Source organism: Patagioenas fasciata, chromosome 12 (assembly GCF_037038585.1).
Source record: "Patagioenas fasciata isolate bPatFas1 chromosome 12, bPatFas1.hap1, whole genome shotgun sequence".
Lineage (NCBI taxonomy): Eukaryota > Metazoa > Chordata > Aves > Columbiformes > Columbidae > Patagioenas > Patagioenas fasciata.
The window spans coordinates 10,861,144-10,882,904 of NC_092531.1; the positions used below are offsets into that span (position 1 = coordinate 10,861,144).

Genomic DNA, 21,761 nt, shown 5'->3' on the forward strand with positions numbered 1-21,761 from the left:
TTGAAGAAATTCCAGTCTGTCATACAACTACATGGATGCTAACATTTTATGTATTTTAAAGAAGAAAGTATTCTTTAATCTGACAATATCCGGAGTCTCACACTCTAAGAGAAAGCTAAATCACACCTATACTTGACTGCAATCTATTTTCCTCCAGTCATTTCAAAATCATCCATTTGTCTCCCACTTCTATCATACATATAAAGACTTTTATCAATGAGCATTATTAAAAAGGAAGATTTGGAAAAAAAGTATTTTATAATCAGAAGTAGTCATGAAACAATTTAAGTCCCTTTTGATGAGGGTATCTTAAACAGGAAAATTATTTGTGAACATCATGAATCATGAGTTTGCACTAGTTAGGGGGAAAAAAAAGGAAAATAAAATCCTGGATTTATAAAACTACTTGGTTTTAAAATAACAATTACAATTTAAGGAGCATCCTCCATATCAACTACCCATTGTGCTAAATACTCCTTTCGCCTCTTCTCAAAATATGTCAAAACAATCATTAACATTATTGCATCAGCTTAACTATCACATTTTATCCCTTTGAACATAAAAAACCTGTCCCTGTGTGGGCAGACAGAAATCTGAACATGTAAGAAACTCAATAAGCAGGGAAATAGAAAGGCACAAGCAGTTAAGAGGGCAAGAATAAAAATGTGTTTAATATGTGGCCACCTTGCCACGTTGCCATAACACTCACACTCCTATTGAGTTACCTGAAATAAGTAAACAATTCTGTTCCATCTTTTTTCTGTATGCATGCCCATACTTTACAATCTTTCACTGTTCTCACAAGATGCTATCTTTTGTCAATGCATATGGTAACAGTATTTTTAAATCCAAAATGAGTGATCAAATGAAAAACAAGAATTTGAATTCACCAACCTAAGCCTTACATGACAGAAAAATTCCCAATTGATACATCTAAGGGTCAAATTATAACTCCATTGCATGTTCTGAAAGAAAACGAGATTTCAACTATTTTTACAATTTCACACTCCTGTATTGTGTATGAAAAATAATCTGTGACAAATCTGTGTCAGTCAAAAAACTTCTAGAATAAAACACATACTGCTACCAAATAATAATGGGCAAATAGTGTCTGTGTCACTATATATTGTCACATATGCAGAAAAGCACTGATACTCTAAGTAGTATAAAATCTGCACTAATGGATGCCTTGCAGACTCAATATTTATACATCACCTCATTCTATTACTTCTTAATTTTTGTATTTTTTAATCATTGTAACCCAAGAGCTTTGTGCACTTATTTTTGCTAATACAGGCAAAACTTAATATACTTGATAGAGTGACAGCTGTAAAGCATTAAGCTTTCTAACATCCTAAACATTACTTAAAACATATTTCTTTTAGCTCTTTAACCGCAAATTCATTTGAACAGTTAACGAAATTTTTACCAAAAACAGGAAATTGATTTTTGTGTATTTATTTGCTTTTTTGTTTAATTTTTATGTTGCCAGTATTTCAATTGCTAACCTTGTACTGTGACTTTTCCTGGAGTAAATCCAGATTATTGGTTATATCATATTCCTTTTACGACCATAGACACATTCCTGAAAAATCACATCTTTAAAGAAGTCCTGATTGCTCTACAGGAAGGAGTAGTCAGGTGTGCAAATAGACATAAAAATTTGTTTGATTAAAAAAAAAATGTAAACATCAGACAGCTTTTTTCAGACAAGGACAGTTCATATGAAGCTTCAGCCATTTCAGAAACCACTCAAGTAACAAAAGGCAAACATCCTCTAACTGGATGTTGACTGACTTGCGTAGGCTCACAGGAAATGAAAAACGCATGGTGTGATGCTAAGGCTGATGAAATCCAGTCCTTTGTTGACATATAACTTCCATGAAACGCCATCAGAACTATGTATAATCTCAACACCAAATCCCTTTTATAGTTCTGCTGACAGAACACCAGAGTGGTTAATTTTTCATGGTTAAAACACTTCCCTTATTTATACAGTTGTCCCCTCATTAATCCTGGCAGAATCAATGCAGCACTTGCTGCTCAAAGATCCTGCCTCAGCTCATGAAGTCTATTGAAGTTCCAAAATCTCTAAGGAAACAGAGTCCCATATACTGAAGGAACACCTATTTACTATATCAACTCTGCTCCAAACACTTTTCATTAATTACATAGCTTCAGGAAAAGGAGGATCCCAAACAGCTTTTGAAAGCTGCATGCAGTTCTGGGTGCCACAGTATAAAAAAAGATATTAAGCTACTAGAGAGAGTCCAGAAGAGGGCTACAAAGCTAGTGAAAGGTTTGGAGAGGAAGCTGTAAGAGGAGTGGTTGAAATCACTTGTTTTGTTCAGTCTGGAGAAGAGGAGACTGAGGGGAGACCTCATGCGGTTACAGTTTCCTCACAATGGGAGGAGGATGGGCAGGCGTCGAACTCTTCTCTTTAGCGACCAATGACAGAACCGAAGAGAATGGCAGGAAGATTTCAAAGCCTGGGATCACATTCTAGTCCACACCAACTCCGAGCAAAATTTACAGCTTTGTATTAGAAGAGCTACTTTCATGAACCAGCATTGGATTTGCTTTGCAAGTAAAAGCAATTAGAGCCTTCCAAGTTTCTTTTTGAAAGCAAGCAATAGTTGGCATTCAACCACAACCCAGTTTATCAGAAACTTTGCAAAACTCTGGTATGTAAGATGTAGTTGTTTTTACTCAGTGTTTTGTTAACCTCTAAACTAATGCTTCATCCTCAAAGAAGACTGTCTAATAGCAGGGTTCCTAATGAACATCCCTATCAATGAATTCTAAGAATATGCATACTGAAATGATAGTGCGGAGTGATCAAGGGATATGTTAAATCAGAGTGATGTTCTGCATTTCATCTCAACATCACACAAGTATCAAAGCCAACAATGACACACAAGGTGACGGATGCCTTTCAACTGCCATTCTCCCAGGCTGTACACATTTTTTACTTGTTTTTCTCTTGCAGTTTTGACCTATTTATGCTAACATTGCCTCTGTGCTACATAGATTATCTATTTATTCCAGCTACCAAAACCAAATCTATGCTTGGGGGGGTGGGAGGGGTGGAGAAATACTTTTGTTGTTGTTGTTTTGTTAGTTTGCTTGGTATTATTTTGTTTGTTTGTTTGATTAAATTCAAATATTTAAATCTGAAAGGAAGCTGTAAATTCTTTTACCAGAGTTTATCACTTAAGCTACTCTATGACCACAGGTTAAGTAGTATGGCCAGGTACAGGTCAAAACCCCACATCATTGAGAAAAATACAGGAAAACTATATGTAATTTCTATACATTTTATGTACCATGTTTCCTGGAGTTCGGTTGTTTCTGCTACACTCAGCAATGCTATCTAGTGGTAGGAGATAATCAATGAGGAAACATTCAGGCCAGTTTTACATATCCATGGATCTTATGGGCCAAGCGTGTATGTGGATGCACTTCTTTAAAATAATTAGTAACTTCTTTTTTACAACAGGTATAGATCTTTTCCTGCTGATTTTTACTGAAAAAATAAACTGATTTAGGTCTGATATTCAAAGAGATCAAGTTTCTCACAGGACTTCTAGAAAGAAAACCTCTGATTTTGCAATGAACTACCAAGCCAACTCAGGACGAGTATTTTCTAACAAACTCAGTTCAGTATTTCACTGCCTCTTACCAGAGGTGCACTCTTAGACCTTACATAGCAGTTCACCATTGTGCCTGATATGCAGGTTGAATGGCTGCTATTTAGGATTACTCCTCTTTTACTTTTCTTAATGATGAAAATCCTATCTGCTTATCAAAAAAAAAAAGAAAAAGGAGCAATGGTTCATTTGAAGGGATAATGTGTTGAAACAGTGTCCCCTTCCATTTAAGCCAAGAGAGAGAAATCAGAAAATACCCTGAAAAACAAATGTACAGACCAGGTTTTTTGAGTTTTTATATCCAAGCTAGTTACTAAAGGCATACACACAGATTTGCATGTTCACTGATGCATGGCACTGTATCTGGAATGCAGCTTTCATAAGAAACACTTTTAGTAGCTATTCTGAGTAATCAAGATCACTTATTAATGAGAAGTATTGTGTTGTGTTCACCGACATTCACAGACATTAAAAAAACATGCTTCTGTTCCTTTAAAAAAAAAAAAAATATATATATATATATATACATATATATTAAATCTATCAGTCTATTTTAAAAGCTTTCAGTCAGAAATGTAAAAATATTTTTCTGGGATCACCTAAATGCCAGATGGCAACAGAGAAGTTTCCTACTCAATTCAAGGCTGAATAGCACAAATACATTTACAAGTACCATAGACTGTAACATAAAAATAATCTCACTACACCGTTTAAAGTTTTGTACAAAGTAGTTCAAACTCAGGAGCTACACAAGTTCTCCAGCAATTTTCAGACACTTCCATAAATGACAAGAAAACAAATTCCTGTTTTAACACAGCATTTTAACCATAAGCAATTGTATTGACACAGCCAGCACTTATTTTCCAAATAAGGGACCCCTGAAAGATTTTCCCAAAGCACTAAAAATTCTCTGAGATTTCATAATTAAAAACAGAGAAAGCTTAATGAAGAAACATCTGAAATGTATGGAAAATACTGCTCAAAATTAAAGCATAAGAAATTTAAAGATCTCCTTTGCCCAAGTGTCTCCTCTGGTAAATGTAAATACTAGTTTGATAAGAGACAGTGGTTCCTATGGTTCCTAGTATATTTAAAGCATTCTGGCAATGTAAGCAAGTGAAGGCACAGGAAAAATTTCCTTAGCACATAGATATTTGTGGATCTTTTACTGAATGTATAACACAAACCACCACTCATGTCAACATCTTGTAAAAGCACAACTACTCTCAGTTTTGACTTTGGTTCCAAAGTTTTAAACCATGAAACCACCCACTCATTTCTATACCAATACTGCATATCACATTCCTGGTAAGATACAGTCAGAAGTGAATGGCTGATGAACTACTACTTGTCTTTATTGCTTCTTTGACTTCTTCTTTTTGGATGCAGAAAATAATACCTTTGCAAAGAAATGAGATTTGGGTACCGAACCTACACTTTCATGATCCTTTCACTGCCAGGAGAACTTTTTCTTTTGAAGTATTTCTGATAGGTAATACTATTACAGTACTATTTAGTTTTATTCAATCAAAAAGGCACTGTTCCCAGGTACAAGTTAAAGAATTATTATTAACAAAGCCCATAAGGTAGAATAAAATATACTGGATAGAAAAAAAGGTATACCAGCTATTTGTCTTAACACTGAGCAGAAATTCGTCCAATCTTTACCCAGAGATACACATTCGTACTCTGAACAACACCGCAAACCTGAAAAACACCCAATCAGGAAAAAAGAAGTTTGATCCTCCCCTTTCTGTTCCTGTTCAGCAAGAGATAACCAAAGAAATACTGGGGCAACCAAAGGATCATGCCCGCCCTGTCCGTGTATTCTCATATACACGTTCATTGTTTGTTTTTAAAGTCTGACAGTTTCTTTTTTAGGTCTGAGAAACTCAGAATATTTTTACTTGATGACTGCCCATTCATGACTGTGGCAGAATGCAAACCCCCTTCTCTCCCCCTCCAATCCTTCGATATGGAAGGCGTAGACCCATCCCCCTCTCTCTGCTGCTTGAGGCTAGCAGTTGCTTTTGTTTGACTCCAGAGGCCGCTGGCCAGGGTTCTTAAGAGAAGGGAGCGCCAAGGTGCCAGGGAGCCACTGGGCACCCGCGGCCAGTGTGGGGAATGTTTGAAAGCTTCAGAGGCACCCCACAGCCAGTGTGGGGGTGCAGAGAAGCTTCTGGAATGCCTACACAGTCAAAGCTGATCAGACTATAAAAAACTGGATTCGTTGAGACGTGCCCCTCGCGCGCGACCAGAGTTACGAGCTGAGCCAGAATTGCGTGTGTACGCTTTCCATACTCAATATGAGTACGTGTTTTCCTTTAAAATAATCCCACACCGTGTTCAGGCAAGTGTGTACTCTTCCTGGACTCAGGGATGGCTCTGGTATTGTTTTTGGTGAAGCCACGTGCATGCACACTGTGGACCTCCTGTTGTATTAGTTGCTGCCACTTAATAATTTTCCTCAACTAATATCCAAACCTGTATTCAAGTCACTTTTGGAGTGCTAAACCCCTGTTTCTCACCGGTTTAATAAAAGTTGTTTTGGACCCTGTTGTCCCTGAAACTAACATTGGGGTGCCTCTGTGACAATGACATACCAGGCTTTTGATATGTTCCAATATGAAAGTTCTCCCTGTTCATCAATGGTGAGTAAAAATTTGTCTTTTTTTTTTTTTTTTTGGACTTTAGTCCAGAAACCAGCCTGCTACCTTTCTCACACTCCCTCATTAGTTTCTTGACTTTGTTTCACTTTGACCTCATTTATCTTGCCATCAGGCAGCTTTCTTCATCATACAGATTTCATCTGTTGGTAAAAACACCAACCAGAAAATCAATACAAACTCAATCTGTGTTTTCTTTAATAACAATGAAAAGTGAAACATGGAAAGGGAAAGAAAAAAATCAGAAGCTCTAATAGTAGCACTTTATTTCAGAATACTGAAATACATACCCAAAGCTCAAACTAGATTTACTCTGATTTAGTACCAGTCTTCCCATTTCATACTTTCCATGGTATTTTCTTGGGGCTACCTTTAATATTAACTGTGTTACATATGTAACATACATTACTATGTTACATATGCACACTTTTTCAAAGGCAATAGCTACCTGCTAACACATTGTTATTGACACAGTCATCTCATCTTTTTAATATGACTGATTTGAATCTACTATTGCTTTGTGTTAACAGGATAATTGAAACTGTATTAACATTCATACACAAGCATAAATTACTTTTCATTATTAAGTAACTACATGAATCTCAAAACGTAGCTAAAAATAATTTTGCAGACAAAAAAGAACAGCTACTAATTCGGAATATGCTTTTTTGCCATCCATGTAATTGGTTAAAAAGCCTTCTCTACAGTGCAATTTTAGGCAAGTCAAGTTAAATGTAAAGATAAATGCAGATGAACAGCCTGTCTAGAACAATAGTGACAGACAAAGCACCTTTCTAAGTTCAGTATTAATTTTTAAAATATATTCATAAACAAATTATTGACATTTTAACGTATTTCATTGTCTATTAATTGAAGCCATGCTACAGTATTGAAAATATCTACTAGGCAACAATTGCTCATTATTTTCAGTAATTTTTAATTTCATACAAACAGCTACAGTATTATTGCTGCCCTTCTTTAAACACACGCATTTATCAAAACGTTTAAGATTCATTAGTTCTTACATTTAAATTACTAAACCATATACTTTCAAAAAGAAAAACAAAAGGGTAACAATGGGAAGGAAGTGGCAGTAGGTATCTACATTTGTTTACACCTAATGAATTTTATGGCTCTCTAATACTTAACTACAGATAGAAGAAAAATACTATTGTCACCTACGCAGTTTATGTAATGTAACCTCAAAGTCCCCAAATTTTTGCACTAAGTGTTTATAAACATTAGGTTACATAACAGCACTAGAAAATCATCTCTAGAGGCTACTAGGCTTCTACATAAAGCCAAAGCCACCGGGAGTTACTTCCACAGAATCCTTTAGTCATGTATAACATGATTAAAGCCACATTGCCACTCACCACAAGCGATAGGGGCCTCTTCCATGAAACAACACCAATCAGTCCTGATAACAGCACCTGTAACAAAGAGAGCACAGTCACCAAAGAGACATAAGGTTTATACCAGTGCCATTAAAAAATAGTAAGTATTAAGATGAAGCTTAATACACAGTTGTGACGTGTATTTCCAAAGTGCTGCAAACCAGCTACTAAAAAGATAACATTTCCATTTTATTCACTGTGTCAAAAAACCCAGATGTACTACTAAGCTCTTTTTAAAAACGATTTCTATCCAGCTGCCAGATCAAATGAGTTCTGATCAGATCACAGTAAGCCTTCCACATCTTCTTTCCCAATCCCAAATGTTATCACCACTAATGAGGAATAAATGTTTGGGTAAATTTTCTTGTGGTCTCTTAGCACCACTGAAAATTAGCTCACAAAAAGGGGAGTAAAGATAGGACAACCGCAAAATTAGCCAGGGTATCCAGCTAAATTAGCAAAACGTTTTTTTTTTATTTTGTTCCACCCAACCACACAATCATGCTACTTGATCTTATGTGTGAAAAAGCCCACATACATTCATTTAAAACCTATATTTAACATACGGACACATTAACCCCTCCACTACATGCCAAAAGCAAGCGGGATCCAGATCTTGACATACCTAAGCTGATCTTAGTTACTTTAAAATAACATGCAAGTTACAGTTGAGACACCATAAGCTTTACATACAGTTAAAAACAGAGAAATGAAAATAAAAAGAGAAACTGGAGCAATGGTGTGAGGGACATTGGCCCTGGGGTGAAAAAAAAAGGTGGGGAATAATATTATCAGTAGAACACTTTATTAAAAAAAATTACTAAACTAGAATGCAAATAAAATGTGAAGAAAATAATGCATTATGTATTTATGAGTCTGCAGCGTCATTTTTTCACCTGAGCTCACATAAAGGATTTGTGTAACTGTAACTCATGTACTTAGCTAGCCTGATATAATCATTATAAAACCCTCCTGTGACTGCTTAGAATAAGCTCTAATATCATTATTGCTCCCTACAGACCTTTCATATTCAGAAAGGAGGAAGCCCAGAATGTAATGAATACCCTTTTCCATGAAATTATATTCAAGGTTGGTTGAAATTCAAATGTCAGAAAGTCACCATTCCCACTATGTCATGCTTTACTAGCAAATCTTCTAGGTACAACAGCAGTAAAGGATAATAATTAAAAATGCACCTATATCTAGCCACTACAAAAGCAATGTGCACTGTACTGGGAACCAGGCTGAGAACAGTCTGTCTACTGATGCTTGATGTGAATGTGGGAGAAAGAGCTGTTGGTTATATGGAGAAGTTGCAATGTGGAGTGCCCAGTTTAAGGTTTCACTATGTCTAGTTTGTGGACATTCGTACTGTGAGCATGTTTCAGACATATTTCACAACTTGATAATATCCATAGCTGCTGCAGTTCTTGAAAACATTATTCAGGAAGACAGCATGTTGGAAAACATATCTTTTTATATTTTCTTTAGCTGTTAAAAAACAAAAACAAACCCACAACCAAAATAACCACAAACTCAAAATGAGGCTTCACAGGAGAGCATCAATGTCAGTTTTTAAGCCAAGTATCAATGCAACAGATGAGAAGGCATAAACGCACAGAACCAAAATCAGGATATGGATAACAAAGACTACGCAGATGGTCCCTATGTACAGATGTGCATACTTTGTATTCTACAGCATTCCCTAAAGCATAAAAGCTACCTACCAGCTACATACTTCTGGATGTCGGCCAAGCCATGGAAAAGCTGAGAATTCATTTTGCAGTTAATTGAATTTGATCACACAGCTACGTTAGGTTATTTTTGCTGCATGATAACTGTCTCTGGGTTGGTAGTCCTGTAACGTGAAACTGCACTCAAGAAGGTAAAATGATAGGGTTAGCTAGTTTATCTGCAGGCTAGACAGCAACACGCTCTCAATTAAATAAATGTGATGGCTGCAATTATGAGGTTATTAAAGAAAACCCTTTAGGAAAAATAAGAAATTGCCTTCCAAAACAGAGCTTGTATTGACACATACAATAATCACATATAAGCTGGTATTTCTCAGTCACCAAGTCATACGTGCAGAGTCAAGATATTCTAGTGCGCTACCTAATCCTTACTGTCATTTACTGTGCTGCCTCCCTTCCGCAAGTTAAACCTCTCCCCGTCCTGTCTGACCCATTTGTGGCATTGTGCATCCCTGAAGATGGAAGAAGAGCACTGATACTTTTTGTTCAGCTGAACTACAACTGTGTTTGACCTTTACAGAGGCCTTGCAAGATGAAAGAGGTACATGTGTTTTTGTTCAGAAAAGGAGAGCTTTGTGGCACTCACTGTCCTGGCTCACCATGCAAACAGTAAAGCACAGTTAGACCAGTTGAGAAACTCCCAATATGCGCTGATGAAACTAAAAGTCTGTGTTCCACCTGTGCCTTTAATATTGTCACAAGAGCTCACCTCAACAATGCTATAATTTTCCAAGCTCCATTAGTGCCCAATATCACTGTGGTTACCCAAAAGCTTATTTTGCTTTGAGATGTAGCTATTTCCAGTACCAAGTGCCTCCAACACTTAGACCACAGTACACACAACTATAAATTAGGAGAAAAACACACCGAGAGCATTACATACCAGCACTTGTTAGAATACACCAAATGACCATGAAAACAGAAATCTAAAGAACATTTCTCTTGGTCTTGGAGAAGACCAGGAATTTAAAAAACAAAACAAAAAACTCAAAACAAAACAAAAAAAAAAAAAAAAAAAAAAAAACAAAACAAAACAAAAAAAAACACCACCAAAGACCCTTAACATCTTGTTTTCTCTTAAGTTTTTACTTCCTATAAATACAATGCCCAAAAGATCCCTCAGAATATCCAGTGTTTACTTCAGGGAAAGCAGCATGTAAAACAGATACTTGGTTCCACAAGGTTAAGGGCCAGCAAACATAGACTCAAGGAGACTTATTTTTACACCAGTAATTAAAACACCATTATTTCCTAAATACCTATAGCTCAATATTGCGATCTCTACGTCTTTTTTTCCAAAAATCACTATATCATATGTCTGCTGTGCACAGGTTTTTTCTTTCTTAAATAAAAAGTAAATTGGAGTTTGCTGACTTTAACAACTTGCCTACTTCATTTTGGCAATATGGTTTGATTTCAGAAAGTGCATAGCACATTTATCTAATATCTTAGACCTAACATCTATCTGCTGAATTGCAGTGAACTCCTGCATCACATAATAATCAAAATAAATCAAAGCTACTAAAACTGTGCTCAAAACCCACAGATTTGCCAGCTTTCTTGAGCAGATGTATTCCTACAGATGTATGTACCTGCTGACTATAACAACAGTGCTGATACACAGACCAAAAAATAAACCAGAATACATCAGTGTTGACTTCTGCAGCATTAGAAATGCAGTAACATTAGGTATAAACAGTTTTCAATGTGCATATAGAAACTCCATTATTATCATCGCAAGCTGCGCTCATGCATTAAAAAGATGCATTTATTTTAATAGGCACATACTGAGGCAGGACAGAAACAGAAGGCAAAACGACTTTCTAGTACAGGGACTGCAAACACAGGGCTTTTTAAAAAAGCCCTTGATGATGTCTTTTCCAGCATTTTCAACCATCTACACTCAGTTAAGTCTCCAGACATTTGCAGTGCTCCGATTCTGAATATGGGACAGAGCAGATGATGTCATCTCTCAATATATCTTAAACCATCTGCTTTCCAAGTCTTCATCTCCAAAATGGCTACTGTACATAATATACTCTTCTAGTACACTTATTTAAAATTATTTTCTGAACTACACAAAATGTATAAATAATAATTTAATTTAAACCACATTAAATATAGTGAAACACTATCAAGGTAAAGACATTTATAGAAATGTAAAATTACCAATGTCTAAGTATTAATTTAACAACACAAATTATCTTTTTCTCAGTACAACTTGGGATCTTGAAATGCTTTTATAGTCTAATACAGAGCATATGAGCTGCAGGAAACTCCAAGTTTTATTGTTTATTCTTATTGCTACTTTCTTGTTCAGGCTGATACACCATATGTCAAGTCATCCTCTCCTTCTCTGCAAATTTAAGGGTTTCTCACTTCCTCAGCTTGTAAGCATGAGACAAATTCTCCGGTCAATGGATTCAGTTACCATTAAAAAAAGCCTACAAGTTGCTCACATTAACAGCAGAAACTCCTTCTTAGACTTCTAAAATACTCAGTAATGCAAATAGTGTACAACCTTAAACTAATTTTAGAGAAAAAGGAGAAATAATAGCAAATATCATTTAGAGAGCTTAATTGTCCCACTAAATGCATGGAGTATCCCTGCAGGGAGTGGAGAGGGAAGCCAATCCCAACCGTATAAACGAGCTCATGGAGCTAGATTTATGTATTTACAGATGTGTATGTATATGATTTCAAAAATGTACGTGGTGAATGTTATCAAGATAACTTAGAAACAATTACCTTCCACATGTGCCTATCTGCACATGTACTCCAGGACCTACCAACACTGTCACTGTTCCTATGGGGAATTTTCCCTCACCTCCCCCCATCTGAAACTCTCCCACATTTCAATTTCTGAACATTGCCTCTTGTCCCTTGATGTGCTGCTGTAAAGAGCCCGGTATTAAGAAGAATATTAAATTGGCAAAATTACAAAAATAAAAAAAATCTTCCATTTTCATTCCAGTCTAGATTTAAAAAGTGAGCTGCAAAAGTACTACTTGTCATGCTTACTTAAGAAAGGCTTTTTTGATATTTTGTAATAGCAGGTTTGTTAAGCTGGTATGCAGAACAGTACAGACAACAGGCTGAAAAAGGGTGTCAAAGAAATACTTTTGCAAATGAGGAAAAATGTATACAGTTGTCAGTCACCTTTAATTATTTCTTAATAACTGGAGTTGAGATGCAGTTGAGAAATAACAAATCACTCCTCTTCCCAATTTCAAGACTTGCAGCTTTCTGGAACTCAATTTCATTTTCTCCTTTTCTCTCAAGACTCTAAGGAGATCGATTGTCAGTACTGTAACTCTTCAGCAAGTCCAAGATTATGTTTACGTTTTGATATTGTATTTAATCTGCTGTACTTGAATCGGAATAAAAACAACACTATACGTTGGTGTGAGTTTCTGTATCATTATTTTCTAACATTTTTCTAAAGCATGCTAGAATTTTTCTGTTTTCTGTTTATTTGCTCTGGAAAATGAGAAGCCCTGCTTAAAAGGTCTTAAGGTTAAAATAAAGTTTTGGCAGGGATCTCTTATGCAAAATGAAGATCTATGTTTTAAACTCTCAATTTGTTGTCATTCTCCAGACACTTTTGATTTGAATACATCTTTTTAAAGAATACGCCTATGAGGAGAGGCTGAAGCAAGTTGTTTTTATAGGAGAGAAGACCAAGATGGAATATAACAAGATTGCTACAAAGAAGATATTGATAAATTGTTCAAGTGCGCTAAGGGCTGAATAAGAAATAATTGATTTACATTTGCACCATCAGAGATTCAGGTTGGACACTATGAAAAACTTTATAATGCTCAAGACATTTCAACATTGGTAAGAATGGGTAGGTTACAGGATTCCCATCACCAGAATTTGTTACCACCACATTAGGCAAACATCCAGCAAGGGGGGCCAGGTAGAACCAAGACATAGCACAAACAAGCAGGTGCACAAAGCAGCTGAAAGGAGAGGACAGAGCAGGGAGCAGGCTGCCTAATGTACTGTAATGTACCTGAGAAGGTAAAGCCCCGCATTTCCAGCACTGCTATCATCTAGCGCTACAGCAACTGCTCCTCTTCAGAAATGCCTGAAACCACTGACAGTTCCCAAGGTTGCCCTCTCTCCTCTACAGAAGTACAAGACTGCTGGAAGGTCTAACTTTGCCAACTCAAATATTCCTGGAACGGTGAAGTTCAATTGTAACTGAAGAATTAGAATGTATTGATATCTCAAGCTTTCTTCTGGGTCTAGGTGTACCTCACACACAGAGACTAAAGCAACAGCTCAAACACCTTCAAGGATAACTCTTCCGGGAAATCTACAGTAGCCCTTCTAACAGGAAGATATTTATTTAACAAAATGCAAGTATAACAAGTTTTGGGAGTAACGTCACAAATACCACATACTCAGAGACTACAAAAGTGTGGCACATTGTACCAGAGTATGAAATCTGACAATAATACTCTCTGCAGCATCTGCAATCCATTCGCACAAAATGGTGGTGAAATACAAACTATAGGAAGAACTGTGACAGCACTGGAATTTGCTAAAAGGGGACTAGAATCATCTACCAGAAATATGACTCTCCATTCCAATTCCTGGAAAAATAGTGAGGATAATAATCTCTTGGGGTGAGGGTGGTGGCAATGTATTAATAAGTATTAAAAGAAGAAAAAAAAAATACGTCTTTCTATGCACATACACACAAACAGAAAAACTGCATGGACAAATACAGAAGAATGGTATGATTTTTGGAACAGTCTTTCAAGGAAGTCATCCTAAATAGCAGATGCTGATAAAAATCATACCACATTCAAAATACTACAAAAATCAGTCATAGATTAAAGAATTTTAAAAACAGTTAATATAGCTATTTATTTGCAGATATGCAAACTGGCTCTTCAACATGCACTTATCACAAGAATCCAGGCACTGTTCTCTTGTTTGAAGACTACATCACTACGCACACCAAGAGCACAAGTACCATCAGACTGCCTAACAAGTGAGAGATCTGTCCACTGCAACATAAATACAAGCACATCAACAGCAACCAAAATAAGTGATAATTTAAGTACAGTTTTGAGCTATTTTCTAAAAAGCCTCAGTATGTTCCAGACTAACAAACACTGCATCCTAGCTTAGTCTCTCTCATTTACCCACTGCGAACTTAAAACTAATCTAATTGCCATGGAAACAGGAGCAGAGACACAAAATCCCTTGGTCCCACACACAAACAGGACAGTAAAATTACCTACACATTGACACAGCTACCAGAACGCATTAATGGTATGTAATTTTCATTTCATTTTAAGCTCCAGGGTGAGCTTTTTTCTTTTGTCTTTGTTTTCTTATGAAATATGCTCCATGCCCATCAGAAATCTTGTTTCACATCTGTAGATTGCTTATGGAAGAGACCAAAAATAATTATAAAATTACAGTACACACTCTACATGGTTTTTTTTAGAAAAGGAATTAATAAAAAAAATTTTTTTTTCCTCTGACATCCAGATAAAAACAAGGGCTGATGCACCATACATATTATTTTGATGTATATTTTCCAATTATTAATGAAAAGATCATACGCCCTGTCTTTGTTACACTTCCAAGGGGTTCAGATCTGTTATGCTCGACTGTAGTAAAAGCAATGGATGGGGATTTAGACAGGAGATGTTACACAGGGCTGATACGTCAGTGACTCACAATGCAGTCTTAATTCTAATCTCATTTTTATTAAGTACATTCAGAAAACACACTATTACATTATTTTATATGTTCCCTAATGTAATCCAGGAGTAATAATAAGGCACACAGCCATTAGCATAGGAGTATTTAAACAGAAAGGAAACTAAGCAGTTTGCAATCCATCATCCATGCTTTCAAATTTATTAGATCATTTATGAATAAAATTGAAATAAACAGATGACTGAAGACCTATCTTAATACATGTGTTTTCACAGGTGAAGAGCTTTAACTCAGAATAAGATCTGTTGAGATATTGTAAGAGATCATAAAAGAAGCTTTTGTGGCAATCTCCACTCTGGAAAATTCTCTAAAATTAGAATGGGGCTCCCCACAGAACTTCAGCAACCTCCTTCCTCTAGAATGACCTATGAATGGATCAAAAGAACACTACTACTTCGGAGCAACACCACCAGCAACGCTATTGCATAACCAATTGCTAAATGCTTACTAATGGCCAAAATGAAAGATAAAACTAGTCTTTTAAAAATATCCAACATCTCTACGACATCTCAGATCCACTCTGGACAGCTTATCGATCCTTTGAAGCAGGAAAGTTTTACTGAGGCAATTAAAAGTTAATTAAAATGCAAGGAACCAAAGAAATCAGTGAAATGAGAACCAGTTTGCCCAATGTAATAGATCTGTATACAGGTCTTGTACACTCAACTGTTCATGCTTTCTCATCTGAATATTTATTTTCTTGGTCTTTACATGCAGTCCATACAATAGTTTACAAAGATTATTTCCATAAAGTGGGAAAAAAGCTCCAAGCCTAAAAGCATACTGAATTTCCTTTTCAAAAATACTGGTATATTTCTTCAAGGGCTGAGAATGTGAAAACTTAACTCCAGTAACAAAACATTCTATAATTTTTCCATTACAAAGGCAGATATATTGCCCAGCTATGACAACTTCGCTTCCAGAATTATTTTACATTTCAGTTACCAAAAACAATTATGATATCCATCATATTGCTGTAACAAAGAAAAATTTTGTGACAAATTTCTTTAGACATTTCCTAGTCTGTTCTCACACCAATCTTGATTTGTATCATTGACTCAGTACATTCTAGAAATGTTGTTTTCCAGTAGCATTAGGAAATCACTAATCAGACTTTTGCTGCTGGGCTCTTTCAATAATTACAAGAATGAAGACTGAGATTGCTTTAGATAAGTGAAATGAGACAATGGTTCTTTCAATTACTGACACAATTTCTCAAGGGATGAAAGCTGAGGTGCACTGGAAAGTGATCTAAATATCAAGAAAACCAGTATTTTCTTTGTCTCAAACTCCAAAGAGCTTCCACATCCAGGTAAAATGCTGTGTTTCTGTATATCACTAGTACCCAGTAAGCTCCAGTCGTCCAGTTCCAGAGGTCGGTTGGAGCTATATTCCTAACTGCGCTGCCAGAGGGCCACAAAGAGAAAGATTAATCAAAAACTAATAAACCTCATAATCTAATGACCATGATTAGTGATTCACCTCAGGGCCACACTACCAGATAAAAAGTTAAGGATGTACAGACTAAGGCTGGAGACAGAAAGGGACAGAGTAAATATTAGATAGTCAGAACATATATACTTTCTCCATCCTTAGCCTACTGACTTCTGTCACACTCTTGGTGAAAGCTGTCTACACCACCTCGTTTATCACCTTGTCTAAAATACCCTTCCCAGGCATCTATAAGCATGACAGACTGTTAGTCACCATGTCCAAAACAGTACTTAATAGAGAAAGGACAACTGAGTTAGTATAAGCACAGTTTTAATACCAGCATAGATAGATGCCTTCCAAACACCCTGGTAATCCAAGAGTTCTGAAGATTAATGTGTCTGATACCATGTATCTGCCTGGTAATTTTTAAAGTTATTTTTCTCAAAGGATCCTACTATTCTAGAAAGCATACTCATGGTAACTCATTACTATTAATTAACAGATTTAGTATATCTGAAGCCTACAGTGTTTCTCTTGGACTTAACATTTCTGTTCTTAGAAAAACAAATTATAGTATAATACTTAATGAAATTACATATTAACAATAAGAAGTCTTCTTGAATATCAGAAACTCAACTAACATCCACCTCAAGTTTAAGCTGTTAAATAAAACAAAGTAAGACAATAAATACTTTAAATTGCAGGCAACAAGGACACTAATAAGACTCATTCCAAAGACTTTGCTCCAAAATCATCAGGTTTATGTGATATTCACAGCTTCTTCCCTGACAAGATAACAGAGACTCAACTGCAATTTAATAGGATTTAAAGATGCAAATGCACATACTTTCCCTGAAGCCAGGTAGAACTTTATATTTTTTTCCTTTCAAATATTACCAACCTCTCTGTGTTCTACTAGTTGAATAGCTTGTACAAAATGCAAATAGTCGCTGACCTTCAGAACTTTGTCCTATGTAAAAAAAATTGATATAACAATTTCATTTTTGTTGCTCTGGAGTTACAGTGCAGTAACTACCTCCAGACCTCAAGTAATTCACTCCCTTTTAGCCATTGTGGTTTCTGTTATAAATGGTTACATTTATAAAGGATGCACTCAAAGCTCACAGAACGTGCCTGCTCATTATTTTCAAACAATGCAGGCAGTACCTCTCTAGCTCTCACCTTGCTATGCCACTTAATGTTTCCCACCTGACGAGAGTAATTAAAACCATGCACTCATCTATCCATCGGACTCACTATTGAGATGTTTCTCATTCATGTCAATCATTACGTTGCCTTTTTTGGTAAAATGTGTGGACACCTGCCTCAAATTGAACTTCATATATTTTACAAAGTCTACAGCAAACCCCACAGGACAATGGCATGTAGTAACTACAGGTGTGGATTACAACCAAAACTCATATGTTTCATCATCTTATTACAAATACACACTCTCATGACAACAAACTGGTTTATTCCATTTTAAGGCTGGCATGAGTCACATATCAGTGAGAAAGGCCTTATTATAACCCTTGCTCTCTAGAGTAGTTCTACAAAACGCAGGAAAAAGCAGATCAAAACCTAAATCTTCTTTCAATCCGGTTTTACTTCAAAATACTCTGAAAATGGCAAGCTGCCCAGCTCCTCCTCTATTTAGCAGTTTCCTCTTCAGCTCTATAGAACTCTACACACTGACTCCCTCCTGCAGTTTTATTCCATCATCTTCTTAAAGGAAGCCTCACTGAAAACAGTTTTGCATTTCTCTTTCCTACTTTTTATTCCTCTTTTCTCTGTACATGCACATATACAAATATGCAGATATAAACCAGAAACACAATATACTCCATGGTTACAAAGCCAAGCTGAACATCAAATTCAAACTTTTTCCATCTTGATTTTTGAAATAAGGCAAGAATAAAACACCAATCTTCATATAAGACCTCACCTAACACAGACCCATTTGCCACATGCTGTAGTTTGCCTTCTAGTATTACTTAATTTTCTGGATGTTCATGCTATTTTATGCTTCCAGAAGACTGAATGAGAAGGATCTCAAGTGTACTCCTGGGTTAGCCAAAAAATCTGTCTAAATTAATTCAAATTTACATATAAATGCTGAGACTGCTGAATCTTTCATTAGATTTGCATAGCTTTGCACTGCTATCTGCATGTCTACACTACCTCAAGTTGGTTTTGACACCCTGGCATATCCACAGCTCCTCAGGTTAATGCTGCAAATGGTCATTCAGCCACAACTCAGTCTCACTGACTCCACAGAAACCCTTTCTCCACTGAATAATTAAGTCCCAGGAGTCCAAAGGCTTACTCCAACCTAACTCTAAGGGCAGGACGTCTCTTAAGAATAATGGGTACTTTCTGCCAAGATTAAGAGGAAAAATATCCTGTAGTCTATAAAGAGCAGTTATGCATTTTTATGTTACCACTCAATTCAAATGCTTAATTCTAGAAATCTGTTCCCAGGGGTCACACAGAATTATTGTACATCAGAAGAAACTCAGACCTGCAGAAACCACAGTTCTTTACTGCATCATTAATGGGCAAATAAAAGCTACGTTATACATCTGTATTGTCACAGATGAAGGAAGCAAAAATCCAGAAAAAGTGATTCACAATGCAGTGTTAAGCATGCTTGCTTAACAGGGATTACAAATTAACTGGCATTATGTATGACCTTTAGTGGTGGATCCACCACTGTGACCAAAAATTACAGCTTAAATTAATTTCACACAGCACAGCCATTCACATATAGGCATTAGGCGGAACAGTATTAAATTCTCACTGGCATAAAACCAACTTTAATTCAGCTTAGTTAAGCTGTGCAAATAAAGTCTCGTGTATCTTATTTACAAATGTATTATTCCAGGGGAAAAAAAAATACTTATTGCGTACAGGCCATAATCCCAATAAAATCTAGATAGCTCCAACAATTCTGTTGCTTCCCTACCCCTTATATAAACACTTTGCTGTTTCTGTCTTAATGAAAGAACATCTGTATCACCATACTATCATCTCCAGAGAAACCAGGAACAGAACTAAGTTAGGTTAGGGCTTGATTAAGATGTCTTCACTTTTTTTTTCCCAGTTCCATGTTCTAGTAGTGTGACTTGTTTAGCTCTCTTGAGAACTCAGTGGCAGAAAGTTTAAAACACCATAAGTATCTCCCCAGAAATTACAGTACTTTCATATAACATTAAACGGATTAATGTGACCATTTTCTAACTTCATTTCATTTTAACAAATTTCACAGTGGCAGTGGCAGAGACAACTGAGTACACAGTACATCAAACTCAATTATATTTTCAAGACAGTCAGGGCCTCTTTGGTTTGTTCTACTTGTCTCTGATTGCCCACAAAAAAACTCACAAAGCAGCTTTGAAATTCCCATCCCAATAAAATTCCCACACTCTCAATGTTTGTGTTACTGCAGCCTGGCTGACCACAGACTCAACAAGAGAGTAACATACCGACTTTCATAACAGAATGTATGTCCCTACTTTAGTTGTCAGAAAATATTTTATTCATTAAGACAGGATGAATAGAAAACCAGACAGGAAGACTAATACTTACTTGCAAGTGATTCAAGACTGTCACGTTTTCTACACACTGACACACAGCCAAAAAAGAGAATCAACCAAGGCAGGAACATATGATTCCTGGATTTTCAACACAACTCTGAGAATTTTAATTTGTACTGCAAAGTAACTTCAACATTTTAGACTCAATTTAAATAAACTGTACATTTTTTTAAAAATTAGCTCTCAAAATCCAAACCAGACTGAGATGGTATTCCAGGAGATAGTGTCATCTGTATTTTCAAAAAATGTGCTTCATTTTACTAAGGTTAAGCTTATAAAATAATGTGCTGGTAACTCTGCACATAATATCTGTTTCTAGAACTATCTTCCCACTGTGTCACCCTGTTAACTGTCCAGAGTCACCATCTGAGAAGCAAAAGTTTTATTTTTAAGCTGTAAAATGCTGAGAAAGCTGAACAACTTCAAATGCTGCTCTGGTTGGCAGCTTTTCTTTATGCACATTGATAAAGTTGACAGGAAAACAGCAATGGCTGTCCTGTCATAAAGCCTTTAAGTATCAACAGAACTTAACCAAGAAAACTGCTTTCTAGAATATCAAACATACTGAGGACCACAGTGAAGCTTGCTGATTAACCTGTAAGTGAAATGTTGAGTTGAGCTAATCTCAAAGACCTAGCTGGTAGCTAACACACAGAAAATCAGCCTCAGTACTCCAATGCTGTCAAGGAAGATTATTGCTATTGATCTGTAAGAACATGGCAACCTGTGTGTGGTGTTTCAGGGAGTCTTTGGTTAGGGGGTATATCCGATATTGATATCTTAACTAGAAAAAGATTCTCTACAGGATAATCTGTAACACAAATTATACCCTATCTTGTATCACCGAAAACACAAGGCAAAAATCAACAATGGCAACCAACTGCGGCAATTAACTACAAAATTAACAGAAAGACAGTGGTTTGGGTTTTGGTCTTGTTTGTTAGGGAGGGGTTGTGTGTGATTTTGTCTAAAAGAGGAAAAAAAAAAAATCAATGCAAGTATCAAGGAAGCTGGCAGAAAGAGCAAGGAGGGGAGAGAAAACAGTATACTGATAAAAATAGTAACTCCATTTAAAAAAAAACTGCAAGCCACACTAACAGAAACTACAATGTTATGCTAATAGTCTGCTATTTCTTTTTCATTCACAGATTCAGGAAATGTGAGATTGCTAAAAAACTCCTCAAGCTCTTATCTTCAGAAGAATATAAAAATGAGACTAGACAACTCCACTAAATGAACCTCAATACAGTACATGAGTGCACATGCATAATTTGGCATTTGCATTTATTCTTTGCTAAATCAATTTTGCAGAGCTGACTAGTGTTAAATTGGCTTGAATGCAAGACAGTCCTGAATATACACATGCCTTCCACAGGTTCTGTGCATCAGGGACAGATGAGGAGTTTGAAATCATCACTGTTTGTCCTCCAGCATAAGCAAGATTCTGAAAGACTGACTCTCTACCTTTCCTCTTTCTCCAACTGAAATGATTCTATATTCTATTCTGGGCCTTTCC

General features: G+C 36.2%; 1 protein-coding gene across 3 annotated transcripts in view; it reads right to left on the minus strand.

The window, feature by feature from the left end:
* ENTREP2 (endosomal transmembrane epsin interactor 2) overlaps positions 1-21,761 on the minus strand; it is an 86,808-nt gene that overhangs the window by 45,546 nt on the left and 19,501 nt on the right. For all 3 annotated transcript variants that reach the window (XM_065847122.2, XM_065847120.2, XM_065847121.2), the window contains exon 2: positions 7,693-7,749. In XM_065847122.2, the coding sequence (XP_065703194.1) occupies positions 7,693-7,749 (57 nt within the window). The remainder of the gene's footprint in view (positions 1-7,692; positions 7,750-21,761) is intronic.